General features: G+C 44.3%; 1 protein-coding gene across 2 annotated transcripts in view; it reads right to left on the minus strand.

Annotated features, from left to right (window-relative positions):
- Positions 1–2,596: 2,596 nt before the first annotated feature.
- The window catches only part of LOC144722977 (leucine-rich repeat-containing G-protein coupled receptor 5-like), a 96,605-nt gene continuing 81,741 nt past the window's right edge, over positions 2,597–17,460 (minus strand). For both annotated transcript variants that reach the window (XM_078601447.1, XM_078601448.1), the window contains 7 exons: positions 16,430–16,495; positions 13,375–13,446; positions 12,804–12,875; positions 11,570–11,695; positions 10,619–10,746; positions 9,884–9,949; positions 2,597–9,369 (listed from right to left, as the gene is read on the minus strand). In XM_078601447.1, coding sequence (XP_078457573.1) covers positions 7,976–9,369; positions 9,884–9,949; positions 10,619–10,746; positions 11,570–11,695; positions 12,804–12,875; positions 13,375–13,446; positions 16,430–16,495 — 1,924 coding nt within the window. In that variant the 3' untranslated portion in view covers positions 2,597–7,975. The remainder of the gene's footprint in view (positions 9,370–9,883; positions 9,950–10,618; positions 10,747–11,569; positions 11,696–12,803; positions 12,876–13,374; positions 13,447–16,429; positions 16,496–17,460) is intronic.

Here is a 17,460-nt window from a genome sequence, read left to right on the forward strand (position 1 = left end):
AAGTGTAACATTTTGCAACAAAAATTTTCACGAAAATAAATTGTCACGCACAACGAGTCTGTGTGCAAAATGTCAGCTCGATTGGATCACGGGAAGTGGGTTAAAAAACGACCGAAATATGTGCACGGTCGTAAGCGCGCAAGCAAGCAAGCAAGTGACCTTAATATAAAGGATGTAAACACGTTACAGATGTTGGCAAGACATTTCGCCACGCGGGACAAAGCAACACGCAGACAAAAGGGGAGAACATGGACACAATTTGAGTTGTTTTATTTACTGACCCTACAGGTCCAGATGATAATAGGAGTAACAGATTGTCACGGATACAATTTATTTACACGGCTTGTTTCGTTATTATTTAGTAGTTAGATCTCACTGGTTACAGCGCTTGCCCGGCTGCGTCTCGTCTCGCATTATGGCGTGAGCATATTTGTTCCCGTTTTGCGTGTCTCCTGTCACGGGAGGGATGGGCCATTGACCCAACGCGGGCGGGGGGAAAGTGCTTAACCTGCTCAGACTGTCACTCGCCACTGATGTTGGTCGTGACCGGGAGTGGAACTCGGGTCTTGGTGTCTGAGCAGCGTTCCAAAAAGGAGTGGCGAGATTCGGCTCCGAAAATGTTTTTTGTTTTTGTCCAGCGGTGCTTGTGCAAGCCAGCCAAGGTCACTGCGGGGTCCCGGTATCATCGGTGGCGTGGTAACGACGTTATCAGCTCAGGGAGTGCGGAAATCGGTCAGGTGGGGGGCCCCCCGCCCCCCCAATATTGAATCGGTCTCGCACGGCCGCACTCAGTGGATGTGATTTATCGAGATCTCGAAGACTTAACGCTGTAGGAGGGGCGCTCCGTCTTCAAAAGAAACCGTGCGATGCGCAATTTTGCGAGAGCCAAACGTGACTGCTCTAATGTAATTAAAATAAAACGCGGAACGTAAATGAGAGCATTTTCATGAAACATGAATTAAAAAGCGGGTTTTTAAGTAAGCTTTTGGTTCCTTTTACATAGTTGTTGAAAACATATCTCATGGTACTCTTACTCTTTGTTTTTTTCGGTAGTCACGTAGGTAAAGAATGCAAATAAAATAAATGAAAACTGAATAAAATCACGTTTCGGGCGCAACACAAGCGTCCTTCTTCAGGCGGGGACACCGTAGCGAAAGCACAACCGCTTAAGTGTGTCTCATGGTGGTTGTCAAGGGGGGCCCCCAACTCGTAGCTTTAGCCACATGGGGGGGGGAGGAGGGTACAAAGCACCCCTGCCCCACGTGAGTTACGCTACCGGGTATACTAATAACAATTAATAACATTGTTGACTCATTCGCGAGGAGCCCCCGGAGTGTGCATGTGGCGAGCCACTGGGACGGAGCGTGGGGGAAAGACAAACAATAAATGTTCTTCAAACAACAAGGGAGCGGCAGACCCCGCAATTGATGCGTTCCACCTGCAGCGACCTTAGCCTGAGAAGAGAGAGGAGGAGAATCGATGATGAAGGCTGCTGCCATACGACGTGGGCTGGCTTTTCACAGGGTCCATTCAAGCACCTACGATTAGCACGGTTGGAGATGTACGGTGCGAAGGTCAACATACGTAAATACATACATACAAGCCCAGAGCCTCTGTGTTTTGGACATTATACTCTGCGCTGTTTAATGACACGCATACCTTATACACCTGTTTGCGACGTGGATACAATTTCATTGGAATATTTGCTGTTAACGAGTTACGACTAAAACATAAGGTACAGACCTTTTTTGTCACGCCACCGGAAAATAACTTTATAGCTCATCGGATTCCTTCAGTAAAAAAAATAATTATTCTGATTCTGAGTTGTGGGGGTTGTTTGACCATTCGCTGGTTTGTGCAGGTTGAAGAATATGGCCCGTAACCAGTTCAGATTACACTGGTCAACATACTTTTTCTGGCATAAGGTATTCTAACGGTTTCAAGGTAATTTTGGGGTGCCGATTCCAAATCTGGCATCAGTTTTTGTCTATCACATCAGGTTTTTGAGATATCAAATATTGCATTTTCAATAAAAACTGCAGAAGAAAAATATTAAATAAATGCGGATATCTACATAAAATTATATTATAAACACACTATCCTAAAAATACAGCACCATATTTTAACACTAAAGCAGTCACTGACTCGCCACAACTTGCAATCATAAGTGACCGAGTTAATTTCGGGTAAAATCAATGAAAATGGGGTATGCCGATAGCATAAAAATGAGATGCGATAGAGCAAATCTGAGATCAGATTTGGAATCGGCACCCTGAAATAATTTTAAAACAGCTGCAAAAGTCCAGGCCAGAAAAAAAATGTTTTTTTTGTTGACCAGTATTATAATTAACGTTATTAATTGTAGCTGAGATCTGTTATTGGATTCCAAGCAGTGTGCTAACCACTGTGCCACCGCTCCACTCAGACTCTTATACGGTATACAGAAACATATCCTTGCAATATATCTCACGAATGTCTTTGGGGTATGTAGTTAAATCCACCCTATATTAACATAAATACATTTCACTTCAAATGTGCAGCTATTTGATAACACATTGTACGTGAAAATCAACGAAGCACTAATTTGTAACAAGTAATTGTAGAAAAAAAGTTTATTAACATACCATGCAACAGCATACATTTTAATACACGTCCGAAACAATGTATATACAGTATACACACACATCTCCCATTTAAATTGTAGACTTCCGTAGCACAGGCATATCACACATGGGCGTGAAAATGGGAATATTATTTAAATGGAATATTTCCCCCGTTCGTTCATGACAAGGGATTGTATGACCATCGGTATCGTTTCTTTCACCAAATGAAAAAAAACAATTTAGACCAATAAACCAATCGACTCTTTTGCAATGGTGACCTGCAATTTATTTTTTCATTCCATTGCCCCTTTTCTGTTGCACGATGGAAAACACAATGGCCAAACACGCCAAGATAAAACTCAACTCTGAGTTCTGAAGCGTCACGTTATGGTGCACACAAAGAAGCGGCGCAATTTAATACGAATTTCTCGTAGGATTTTGTTGACTATCAAAGGGAAGTTTCCACTGTTGCCATGATCTTTCCCCATTTAAAGAGTCCAAATACGCAGGTGGGTGTGTTAGAAAACCTTCAGCATACATTGTTTCCACCTTTTTATTCACAATTCTGGATATGGCCTGATGAAGCTGGTTGTAATCACCAGCGAAATGTAGTACTCGAATTGTAAATGTTGTGGGTTTACCCTCCAACACACCGTTTGTACTGTAGTAACTAATTGGCACGATTTGTGTCCGTGACAAACCTTACTAATTGGCTGTGTCGGGTGGTGGCGGGTTTATCGATACATTTATATTGACGCGATAACATTAAAAACAACTTTATTATGGATTGTACACACCTTTACGCTATTTTAATGGTCAGTTTTGCTTTCATTATTTTGAAACGCATCTCAAATTCACGAGGGTATGCGTGAGGACATATCGAACACAGGAAAATCCCATTCGCAATGAGAGGCATGAGTTAAACTGAAATCCACAAAGTATTGGAGCTAAAGCCTCCAGCACATGGAACCAGGCGTTTTCTTTTTAAAGACCCAAAGCAGCAGAACGAGAGGTAGTTTTAACATCCGATGTCACTCCCAGAGACAAGAGAAGAAGATTACACTTGTGCCTGAGTGCTTGCAATAAATACTCTAAACGATTCTGTACATATTTACAAACCTATGGAAAAGTGGTACAAAGAACGTTGACAGTGTCCAAACAAGGTGCTGAACAAATGTGTGGGGATGACCACTGGTTTAAAATCCGGGAACAGAGTACTTTGTTCCAACATGCTGAATATAGTTTATACATTAGGGGTGTACAGATTCACCAGATGGTCCAATTTTCATTTGTATACAATTTGCTTAAATAGAAAAACACGGCTTTGCACATGCGGAATACGACGCACATGTTATCGTGAGCCTTGAGAATCTCAATTCGATGTATGGTAACACCCCTAATGTAAATTATTGGAAGGACATAATTGAGTTTGTGTACATTTAAAAAAACACACGATTGCGTCGTGTTTATTTACGTTAATAATCACGACAACGTTCATGGTGGCCAATGCCATGGAATTTGTTGATTTAATGGGGGAGCTTCCCCCGATTGAGATTTGTGTGTTGGGAGTCAATACAAAAGGAGCTTTCAAAGTTACTTATACGTATTTACCTATCCTAAAACTGGTCATTGAACGACTTTGATTATCGATAACATAAACAATTTGATTGGACTTTTCTACAATTTACTAGCAAACCTATTTCATTCACAAATGCGAGTAGCTCCACAACCATTTACGACCACAAATTTTCATTTCACTGCAACCAGTAATTCTAAGAGGGCTTAAGGACATACTTTATATGAATGTACTGTGTCTAATAAACTAGATTATGACACTTTTGGCTTGCCATATGTGGCTTATGTCAACAAATGGACTTGGCTTGAATTCAAGAGATGGTGATCCAGCCCGGCTTGATATCAAAACACAATGCAGAGTAAGGAGAAAACACAATAACACGACAAACGTCTAGTAAAAAGCAGGTAAAATGTTCACATGATTTGTGCACAGATTGTACGTAATATGCAATGAAATATTATGCAAGGTCAGTCAGTTTTGGACAACAAGTCTTTCACCGTCACGACTGATAACACCACCAGTTATCCGATTTCTACGTACATCTTGTTTGTCGACATCATTCAAAATAGTTTTTTTTGTAAATTGTGATTGCAGTACATTCTCCCAACTAATACCGTTACCAAAAATGCCGACAAATCGAAAACCTACTGTGTGCTGGAGCACATGGAGAGTCTTTTTTTCCCGTGCATCAACCATGACACTGAACGCAAACACGTCCCCGCTGCTGGTGCGGAGCAAGATCGGTCAAACTGAATGTTGACGTCAGTGTTCTTCACTAATAAATTATCAGGGGTGAGGGGGGGGGGCACTTTTGCCGATAAGACATCAGTATAAGGGCCGCCACACATTTGACACCATTGGGTTTGACAGCACAAATGGGGCGTTTTCACTCGTTGTGTATTGTCGGGGACCGCACGTCAGGAGCGGCACTCAAGGCCACCAGGGGCCGAGAGTGGCCCGCAGGCCTTGCTCTGATGAACACTGCAAAGGACTTGGCAGCTCAAGGGTTAACATGCGAAAGTGAGGCTACTCCAGCGACAATGACACCACGTGCGGCTGTGGAGAGAGAGAGACAGACCGGGGGAGCATCTCTTGCTCCGTAAGCTCCTGGAGGAGCGGTGCACCGTGGAGGACCTCACAAGGGCGACAGAGACTGGGCCAGATCATCATCATCATCACGTGCCCCATACTGGATACATATTTGACTGGTGGCCAGGCCACGAGAAGAATATTATACTGATAAACGCTCCTTTATACATCTTTAACTATCCACGAGAACTATTCAGCATCAAGGAATGGCGACTATATGAGGCTCGATGAGCAAAAACTGACAGGATGACACTTGGTCAAACAGCAACCTTACATAATCATTTTCATTTAACATCATTCAACGGCTGGTGTTGCTAACGGGGACTTGCCCAACCCGTACGGACGGGTTGGGCAAGTTGCTGCACACAAGTTGGGCTTAAGCAATGAAAACAAGACGGGATTATATACACACACACACCTCAATTCGAAAACACGATAATTTCACATCCAAAGCTTAATTATGGTCTGTAAACAACATAAATTAACACATTTTCAACTTATCAACAAAACCGAGTATAAAATAAATGGGTATTAGGTGTAGCATACGGTCAAACACACACACAAGTGCTATACAAGTGTTGTCTATACAAATACAGAACACGATACGAGTTTATTAGGTGGCATGATGCTGCACATCATGTCTTCCATTTACAAACCTTAAGACAGCCAAGCATCCCATATGGTTATTACTATTATATAGTGTGTGTGTGTGTTCTGCGACATCTACATTGCCTATATCCATCTCTGTGGTGTAATGCTTAGCCCCAATGGTCGCGATTCAGGGTCGCGATCGGACTCAATCTCTTTTGTTGTTAATTTAAACAGTGGTGAACGCAAGCAGCTGCGAGTGGCTGCAGGAGTCACGTGACTTTAAATAGTACACTAATTGGAACACAAATTCTTACATTGATATTTTATGGATCATGCAGATTAAGAATCAAAATTAACCGATTTAAAGACCGTACAATCTACAGGTTATTGACATGACCTTAATTTGTGTTGGAAAATCACCAGTGGGTTGTGGTAAGCATAATGCATATATTCTCTAGCATTAGTAAAAGCACTTCTCGAACTTAAAGTGAGCACACAATTGAATGACAACTCTTGATATGAAGCGACTTGTAGCCGATATGAGAACTGAACGTGCAGCGTTTCTTTATAGAGAAAATCGAACGCAGTCCCTTTACGTTTTTGCCGCTAAAGATCTTTCAAGCGACTTCACGTATTTCACTCAAATGCCAATGCTAACTAATTGCATGTGTTAATATTTCAGATATATGTTACCTTTGCTATAAAACAACAATGTGTCCTTCCCTTTAAACTATTTTTTGTTATTCTACAGATTATTATTTTTTATTAAAAAAATGTGTGTTCCATTTGCAATATATAAAATAGCTCACTGTTGAAAAAAAAAAGCAACAATTTCACAGCCAAAAAAAACATTGTGTGAATTCCACACACGCTTTACATTTTTGGGTAAGACCCTTAAAAAATTCCTGTTAAGAGAATCATGTGAATACACTTTTAACTACAGAGCTCTGTAAAGATTTAGCAATTTGAGAAAAGAAAAACCATGTCTATGTTTATCAAAATGCTCCTAATGTAGACAGCAAAAACAAAACCAACACATTTTACCCACATTGAATATACTCAGCTGGAAATTACTCATTGTTAAAAAGGTTATTTTCTATATTGGTAGGTATTTATTGTTTTACCCCAAAAACTCTCACTGTGCATCAGATGGTTTGGCTGAAGAAACCTCACTTTCTTGAATTAACGTTTCCTTTAAGCATCGTGGTAACTTTGATTGTGTGATTCCATTAAATTAACCGTAGAGTACGCGAGAATGTTTTTAGTTTACACACATAATAGCAATATTAATGCGACTCGTTGACGCCTGACAAAAGAGAAAACGGTCTATATTTTAAAGCGAGGCGGTCCACACGCTGCGACTTCTGTTGGGCAATTTACACGACGGTGGGGAAAACGGAGGAGAAATAAATAGATTCGAGAGACGGCTTAAACCCCAATCACGTGGGAATAGGACAACGTGGAAAATAAGGAACCCTTGGTTTTATGACACTGTTAGGAGAATTCACAAATGGGTCATCCTTCTTCTCAAGGCAGGCATGAAGTCAAGCGAGGCACAAGCAGCATTCGGGAGGGGTTGTGAAATGTTCACGTGAAATTACTGGTTTGTGTCAGTTTTTTTTAAACATTAAATGAGAGGAATTTGCCACTTGCTAGGCATGCACCTCGGCCGATGGATGTGTAACCGCCATAACAGTTCAAGGTTCATTTTTGTCCAATTAACTGCTCATCCAACCAAGTGTATTACAGCAGGGACTGAATCAATGCGTTGAGTAGAAACCCACAGTCATGAATGGTGAAAAGTCATGGGTGGTCCAAGAGATGTCAGAGTGGCTTTTTCTCTTGTGTTCATTAGCGACACGCAATGCTAAAGGGCACCGTTCGTAGCAACGTTCGACAGAATTCCATTTCTTTTCACTGTTGAGGTATTAAATGCAGAGAGTGGAAAGACAACTCTGACTATACCTCGGACACAATAATGTATTAACTGCTATGGAAGAAACAAAGCTTTGTGAATCTCTTTACCTGCAGAAAGCAGAGAACTGCACACAAACACGCGCGCGCGCGCACTAAATTACATATAAAACAACGGATGAAATCCTGGCGGGTGCGCGTCTTACAACTGCGACACGAGGGGCAGCCCTCGGCCCTGGCTGAAGCAGGAGCGCGAGCACTCCTGCAGCTGATCCGAGTTGTCCGACACAAACGAGTCGTCCTCGCTGGGGCAGTCGCTGTGCCTGTGCGCGTGGCCCGCGTCCGTGCAGCCGCCGCCGCCCGGCGCCGCCGCGCCGCCCTCTCCACCGCAGCCCAGCACGGCCACCCCCGCTCCGGCCGCCGTGACCCCCGTCGACCGGCCCCTCTCCGCCAGCATCAAGGCGGTGCGGGCGCCGCGCTCCGCCGACGGCGGCGGCAGCATGGGGCTGCGCGGCTCGTCGCCCGCGGCTCCGTCGTCGTCGTCGCCCAGCCCCACGCCCGCGCCGCCGCCGCCGCGGTCGCCACAGTCCCCGTCGTCGCACGCGGAGCCCGCGCCGGACGACGAGCGGCGGGCGAGCCGGGAGGCGCGGGCGAGGCGGGAGGCGCGCACCCGCTGCTTCGCGCGCTCCTCGAGCGCCAGCACGTCGTGCTTGAAGCGCGGGTGGAAGAGCGCGTACAGCAGCGGGTTGAGGCACGCGGGCAGCGGCAGCAGCAGCAGCAGCACGGACTTGACGGCCTGCGGGCTGGCGGGCGCGCCGAGGCCGAGCACGCTGGCGAAGCTGACGAACGCCACGGGGCAGTAGAGCAGGCAGTTGGCGAAGATGAGCCAGGCGGCGTGCCGCGTGGTGGCGCTCTCCTGCGTGTCAGAGAGGTCCTCGCGCCGCGCCCGGCAGTAGAGGCGCGTGTAGCCCACCGTCATGGCGAGGAAGAGCAGCGAGTTGAGCAGCACGAGCGAGGCGGTGTAGGCGAGCGGCGTTGCCGCGCGCCCGCCGGGGAAGGGCAGGCAGAGCGGCGACGCGCCGTAGCCGCCCACGCCCAACAGGGGCAGGGAAGCGGCGACGGCCGCGACCGCCGCCGCGACGGCCACGGCGACGCGGGCGCCGGCCCGGCGAGCCGGCTTGCCCGCCGCGCCGCGCAGCAGCGTCTGCTGCACGCAGCGTTCGGCCGGGCGGCGCACGAAGGCGCAGCGCTCGGCCGACAGCAGCGCCAGCACCAGCACGCCCGCCTCCAGGCCGAAGACGGCGAGGAAGCCCGCCGCTCGGCAGCCGCCGCCGGCCTCCCAGGCCGCGCCGTGCTGACCGAACGAGCCGAGGGTGGCGGCGTCCGTCAGGGCCACGGCGCCCGAGTGCAGGCCCAGCAGGAGGTTGGCGACGGCCAGGCAGCCGATGAGAAGGCGCGGCGCCGACAGGTGGCCCGGTGAGCAGAACGTGGTGACGGCCACGATGGAGTTGGCGCCGACGGCGAGCAGGAAAATGAGCCAGACGCCCAGGCGGAGCAGCCAGTTCCCGATGAGGCTGGAGCAGGGCTTGAAGGCGCCTGGGGAAGACAGCACGCGGGATGCTTTTTGGCTGCTCGTGGCCATGGGCTTGTGTTGGAACGCACGTGGGAGTAACATCTCTGACCAGCATGGAAGAGTAGGCCAAATAACCGTCAGAGGAGCTCTTTGGAGCTCAGTTTAGGAGGCCCTTCTGCCAGCAGAGGCATGAACATTCGATTGCAGAGCTGCACCTTGTACGTGTGTAAAATGCCAAAAAGTGTTGCCGAGTTTGGCTGTGTGTACACGGGACCCACAGCTTCACGGTGATGTCTGTGATGCAACCGCCGTTTAACATAATTGTTAACAAATGTGTGCAGAACCGTCATATTAAAAATGTTTAAAAGGACTTTGAGACAGCGAGTAAAAAGTTGTCCACGCAACAATCACTTAAATTCAAAAAGATGAAAGAATTGGGATAGATTTGGGTACAAGGTACCCAATTTTTCTGCAAATTAAGCGCTGAATCAGTTACAGAGGTTGAATGTTACAAGTTTGCTTTTCTGGACGTCTTACCAGGCTCAGGAGTACAATGAACGCTCGGGTGGACATCAGAATCTTCATTCTCATCAACTTCTGGATCTATTAAATCAAAGACAACAGAACAGGTGACAATCAGATGAAGTTGATGCATGTCAATCATTTCACAAGTCAACTGTTGTGAAAGATTAAGCACTTTTCTGACATTGTAAATGTGTAAATGCCTTTTTGAAAAGGTGGCATTTTGAGACTTAATATTACAGTTAAACCTGTATATAGATTAAAATAAAAACTTTCAAAAGAACCTGTTTGAACAAAAACATTGACTTTTTAAAAAGATTTGAAAACAACTTAAAAAACTAAAATATTGGATTTTCAAGTTCATACAAATGAGAATAAGGCTAAATGTGATGGTTCTTGCACTGCACATGTGGGTCAACTTAAAACTTAAAGAAAGCGACCCAACTAAAAAATGTGACTCACCTCAAATATCAAACAGCTTCTCTCTTTAGGCCCTTACAGTAATGACCTTGCTTTGCATTTCATTACTTTATAATTTAGTTTCTTTGGGGAAAACTAAAATAAACTATTTGAAATCAGAAACCCAACAGAATGTTTTTGCCCTTTAAACTCTGCTAGAAAGCAAGCTAATGCATGATAAATGTCTTCACAGTGACAAACCCGCTCAAGCTAGCTCACGCCACCACTACGGTGAAATCTAGGGAACGCGTCTGGCGAAGAGCTGCGTGTCAGTATTGAGTGAGCAATGACCTGCAGCCTCCGTCTGGCTGCCGGCTTCGCGTTTCTGGATGTTGCCGGCATTGCCGATCCAGTCCTGGCTCTCGTCCGCGCAGTCGGCGAATGCACAGCACTGGTACGCGTAGGCGGCCACCAGAGTCCTGCGAACAACGGCGGAGAAACTCGCGTTTCAATCGACCCATCAAACCAATCAAAAGTTCCACGACCTTTGTTTGTAACTAGCTGACATCACGTTCGGAGCCAAAAGGCTCATTTGTAAGGGAGACCCCCCTCCAATAAAATGGGGAAAATACGCTTCCAAAATAAATTGTATAAATCCATACATTTCCAGTATGAGCGCCATTAACTGCAGAACAATCCAATGCAGTGTAATACATGGATTTTCTCCAATAATCGCTGTCAGGCCTACCGATGTTAAGCAGATGAAGCAAAACTAACAACATCAGCTGGCGTACGTAGCAGAGCCGAGCTGATCGGACACACGAGCAGCAGCTGGCAACAGTAGACTATCAAGGGAGAGAGTGAGCAACTCCATTCAACTGTGAAGAAGTCCCGAGCCAAACGTTGCCCATCGTTGCAGAAGAACAAGCGTTACAACCCGAAAATGCATCGGCACGACCGTGAGAACGTATGCAGCAGAACTGACTAATCGTTTCAAAACAGGACGCTCCTTAAAAGCCCGTTTGTGTATTCAGACTCCCTTTCGGGTAGAGAACTTCCGTTTTGTGACGTTAACCCACAGTACTGACACTAGATATACCTTCACATAAGGGAAAATCATCTTGATACACATTGTTCAAAGTTAACAAACCACAATGCCGTGTGTTAGGGATTTTAAATCGAATGTCATAACAGGCTAACTGTTCGCATCCCAGCATAATGCGCACGCCCCCTCAACCGTGCGCAACAATTACGGACTGTGGGATGGCGCACAAATGATGTAACGTTGCCGCAGGGGATTACCTAAGCTTAGGAAACTCGGACTTGACGGGGAAAAGCATGAGGGCTTGGTTTCCAGCCACCCTCAGCTCCGTGAGCTCCTGGAGCCCCGAGGAAGGGAGGGAATTCAGCTGGTTGGAGCTCAGGTCTCTGTAGAGGAAAAAGGAAAAGTTAAACAACGGGCCTGTTACAGTTCAAATACTACCACCCCAAGCCATCAATTTGTCACGTTCAGGGCTCACGTTTCGAATCAAGAATCAATATTTGTCTTTTATTATTGTGGTGCACTGTACCACCTCTAATGGATGTGAAGGGGGCGGTGTCACTTGAACAAGTTACATCTATCTTCTTGGTTATTTCGGTAAAGTCACGTAGAAGGAAAATAATAAAATAATGGAAATAAAAAATAAAAATAATAATTCTCACGACGTTTCGGCCACAACGCAAGCAGCCGTCTTCTACGTGACTTTACCGAAAGAACCAAGAAGATGAATCCCTGCAGTCACGAAAGCTTTAAATCGAAAGTTACATCTAGCGTGTAAAATGAAAAGGCACAACCTCTGCCAATTGCTTGCTCAAGCCACTGCTGGTCCCTGCAAGAGGGAGCTCTTAAAGGGTAGTTTGCCCTCTTCCCCACTGGCCAATCGTCTTGGAAGATGTGGGATTAACCCACACTTTATCAGCTGCATTGTTACATTTGTGTGCGTGTAGAACTTCTTTCGCAAAATACGTAGCCAACCGCTCTAAATCGGAGGTGCGGGGGAGGGACGACGAACTAAAACACAAAAAGCACAAATGAACTGCTTTTTGCTGGGTGGATCGAGGTGGGGGAGTTTGAAAAACCTTGCCCCATTATTTCAGCTGCGACGCCAGGAGATAGCACTGGCAACCTCTGGATCTGATGGCATTCGTTTGTTAAGTAGGTTGCTGACATACCTTTGCCGGTTGAGTGCTATTGCTCTTATACGTATGGGTTTGATCTAAAATGCCTAAATACTCGACAAGAAATTGGCCAAATCTTCCTGTGCTCCACCCTCAACAAAATTATTGGCAGTAAGTTGAGGCTTTCCTGGGTCACGAAAAAGGACTTTTCTTTAATTACTTTGAAATACACAGTAATATTGTAAAATTGTCAATTCAGTGGAAACAATTTCAGATCACCTTGGAAACGATCTTTAAAAACACTTAAATACGCTGGAAACACAATTGGTCGTTTCGCTTGAATTTACAAAGACTACCGGGACAATGTTATACTCACAGTTTAGTGAGAGAAGTGAGGGACTTAAACGCTGTCTTGTGAATGCTCTCGATCTGGTTTTCACTCAGGTCCCTGTTGAATATTCATTCAATCGATAAAAGACAACATAATCTACAGTCTCGAAACATAATACATAGCAGGTTAAGTCCAGTCATGATTAACGTACACAAACTGTAAACTTGTTTGAGATGCAACTTAAAAATACGAGTTTGATATATTCCCGCTAAACCACCCTAACAAGCCGAACAAAAACCAACGTTAATTAGACTAAACTAATTATTATACAATATTTAACCAATAATTAAAACATTAAAAACTGTCAGCTACAGTTCCAAAGTAGTGTACAGTAGTACTATGACAACAGGGTTGACAATACTCTATTAGCAATTGCTAATTTGCTTTCTACCCTGCTGCAATAGCATCTTAACGCACACTTCAATCAGCTTTCAAATTAACAATGCAAAGGCTTTAGATAAGTGAGTATTTTAAACAGTAGCTGTGCTTGTGTAATGCGAGTATATACACATGCAATAACAACGCGAGTGAAATTTGATTTACTAAGTGTACGTACAGGCTTCGAAGGGAAGACAGGCCCCAGAACGTTTGGTTTGTAATATCAGCCAGCATGTTGTGTTGAAAGGAGCTGAAGAAAACATTTAACACATGTCATTAAAATAATATCAGTCACACCTGCAACAAGGATCAAATCATTTGCATGAATTCTGGAGAAGGCTCCATTGATCACTTAGAATTCACACATTTTTAAAATAAGGATGGTACATTATGTTAAGATAAACTAACTTGATAGCTTGCTTATGGCCTCTTGAATCATTGTGTTTGTGGAAAAAAATATTGAACTGCTGCGGGGAGGGAGTAATCGCACATCACTCTTCAAAGATTTATTCGTAGTTTGCAGGAAAATAATTGAAAGGCATAATTTAACAGTTGCAGCTATTGTGGGAGCACATTGTTTCCTTTCCAGTTCTCCATTTAATAAATCAATCTCATGAATCGCATCAGTACCAATTACACAAGACCCCTATTTTGATTTATGATCTGCAGCTACATTGTGATCATTATTATGAACTTTAAAGTTTAGGAGCAGGTAATTTGTTACGCTTGTCCTATTGAGGTAGGACTGTCAAAGGTTTGCTCTTGTGACCTCATATGTTTTTTTTCCATTTCACCGCACACGGGGGAGTTTTGGTTAAGATGACTTTCCAAAGTAATTCGAAGCGATTAAATACAAATGCTCAACACTGAGCAAAGCGACACATTGGCAAGACCTGAAAAGTACAGGACATCTGTAAAAAAAAAAAAAGAGCTTTATAGTTAATTGGATTCCTCCGATAGGAATAAATATTAGTATTTTGGATCTGGACACTTGATTTGGATGCAGATTCTGGACACTTGATGCAGTAATATTAGCTGTGACGGTACCACCTGATGACGGAGACATGTGTTGCCTCCGAAACGTCGTGATTTATTATTTTATTTTATTTCCATTATTACTTTTATTAACTTTTAATTTTATTTTTTTACCTACGTGACTTTACCGAAAAAACCTAACAGTATTAGGATTCTGAATTGGCTAACATCAGCGGCGAGCGATATCTCAACTGGTCCTGGGCACTCTTTCACAAACCTACACTGACAATTCTAGATTTGAAGCTTTCGTGACTGTGAGGATTCGTATTCTTAGATTTTTTTCGGTAAAGTGAAATAAGTAAAAAATTAAAATTAATAAAATAAAAATCACGACGTTTCGGAGGCAACACAAGCTTCCGTCTTCAGGTGGAACCGTCACAGCACGATTGCTGTATCAAGTAAGAGAAAGTCCAATAAAACAGTCCTTTTATATATACTGGTTGAGGGTGGGAGGAGCCAAGGCACTACACTGACAAGCGTGGTGAAGTATGGCAACCTCTCCACCGCCCACCCCTGCCGACCCATGACTTGGCACTGCGTGGGAAAGCAATGATTCCACATTCGATTGAAAAAAAGGGCTAAACTTTAATTGATGTTATTGTAAATTAATAATAGCTCAGCTCTATTTTTTTGTTTAACTTTGAAATATAAATGTTCATAAAATAAACACGTGCTATGACTCATGTATTTTGCTAAGCAAAAAAATACTACCAGGCAATTAGAACCACCGATTTATTTTTTACCAAATATTTTTTTTTTCCCAGTACCAATTAAATGATCTTGCATTTTTGCCAACCGAACATCAATAAATAAAAACATGTTCTTCGGTTTGAGGCAAATATTGTCCCAACTTTGTGAAATTTGAGAAAGGAAGGACCCATTATGGGTTGGTTCATCCCCATCCCACCTCGTCAACCATGTAAACTTTGATGAATCATACGAAATGTTTTCGCAATGGCAACATGGATTATTCGCAACAGCCTGGGCAATGTTTTCATTTACGATGAGTTAACTTGTGTCTCCAATGGATAGCAATTCCTAAAAGAACCATTCCAAGGAATGCTGCAAACTGCTCTTTCTACGAGCCGGCGTTCAACTTGGCATTAATCATTCTTTCTTCCCCCCCCCCCCCAATGTTTGTTATTGTTTTTAGTCTAGAAGGCCGGGTCATTTTTCTTTCTGCCTGTGTTTTTTGTTGCTTGTCAAACATTCTGCTCTACAGGCTAATGCACACAGACACACACAATGAATAAGCGTATTTGTGCAAAAGCGATTTGCAGTCACTTAATGCTGGTATGAACAAAATAATATTTTTTTGCTCGAGTTCATTTACTTCATTGTAGCCTTCTTGTATTCGACACCAACATACAAGCAAGACAGATTTAATCTTACAGACGACTGCAATACTTCTCACAACGAAATAAGAACACTGAACGTCATACAACGTGGTTTTACTTGTGAAATTGTGCTAAATTATAACTTGATGTGAACTAAAGACAATGACCGGGTCTTGCCAGAGAAAGACAGAAATTCAAGCGTATCAAACATTTGCATTCAAACGTTACTCAGGTCGAAGAGGACATAAGCATTTGGCAATATATTCAAATCCGTATCATATGTATGTGTGTACGCATATATACAGACACAGACATAATTTCGACCGAGATGGGTCCAAACTTAGCAATCATTGGAAGGTCGTTATTAACCAGTTTAAGTCATAACTGGCTGTGATGTTCCCATCCTACCACCTTCTGATGTTAGTTGTTATTTTGGGCTCTCCGATTTTACGTTAACAGGTTACATTTCTCACTCCAACACAGCCACCTTCGCACGCCATATCTTGACGTGGCGGTGGGCTCTGCGATATTACATTAGCATGCTAATCTCTCACATGAACATAGCCACCTCAACCCGCTCGCCGGGGAGGCCGCTCACCGATCTTACATTAACATGCTAATTTTAACCTGCCAGCCCATTACTTACATTAACATCAGCTGCCCCCCCATGCTACTGAGATTTGGGCTACGCCCATTTTAAACCTTTGTAAACAGTTTGCCTTTAGAAGCTAACCCCCTTTTCCCTATTGTGTTGCGATTGAAACGTCGTAGTTTTTTGTTATTTTCTTTGAACCTATCTACGTGACTTTACCGAAAGACCCAAAGAATGTGTGTGTACGCGTTTAAGGTCACTTTACTTACATTTCCTCCAGACCTCTGCAGTCGTGCAGCTCTGGAAGTTCAGTTATCTCATTGTAGGAGAGATCCCTACAGAGGGAATGGAAATTGGGGGGGGGGGGGGGAGGGGGGGGAATGAGGTTTAGGTAAAGAGACAAGAGAAGTAATTTTCAATCAGGCAGGATGTAGCTCAGCATAACAACATTGCATACACACACATGCATATATATACCCCCAAAAATAAATATCCCCTATAGCCAGTGTTGTTAGCGAGTAGCACCTATGAAGGCAGGGACGGCACACGAGGGGGTGGTGGCCAGCACCATGCCCGGCCACCTTTGTCTCCCCAGTAGCGATGTTTACACACCGCACTCATTTGAGGCCGAGTCGACCCAGGGGAGGCCCAGGACCGTCACTGGTGTTGGCCGTGATTGGGAATCGAACTCGGGTCGCCAGGTTCATACGGCAGCACGCGAACCGCTGCGCAACCGCTCCCCACATTATATATACACACAATGACAAATACACACAGATACATGCATATACACACACACAAGGGGTGGGTGATCCACTTAGAGTGGAACGTTATTGTGATTTTATATTGAGATTTTAGAACATGTGGATGAACAACTTTTCTATCTATTTGTCAAGAATATAGCTTCTAATTAGAAGGGACCACGTCGAGTTTCTGTAGTATTAGGGCATTAATACCGTGGATTTTAAGTGCAGTTTAACATTATTAGCTTGACAGGTCCTGCTATTTGGGGGTCGCTTACCAAAACTACAGGACGCAAAGAGGGGAGAAAAAGACGTTGGGTTTTCTAAAACCACACAAAAGCCCGAGAGAGATATCTGTGAAAATAAGGGCACGTCAAGTTTGCCGATTGCGTTGTTGAGAGTGCAGTGCAAGTCAGGCCATTATTTGCCCACCGACGGAGAGAAGCAACACAGGGAGTCTTGCGTCTACACACTGAGCGAGTCTGAGAGGGGCCACCATGGGGGGGGTAAGGAGCATAACTAGCATCCCACTGGCCATCACAAGATTAGCAGGCTAA

The sequence above is a fragment of the Lampetra planeri genome, chromosome 16, assembly GCF_965212315.1.
Source record: "Lampetra planeri chromosome 16, kcLamPlan1.2.h2, whole genome shotgun sequence".
NCBI lineage: Eukaryota > Metazoa > Chordata > Hyperoartia > Petromyzontiformes > Petromyzontidae > Lampetra > Lampetra planeri.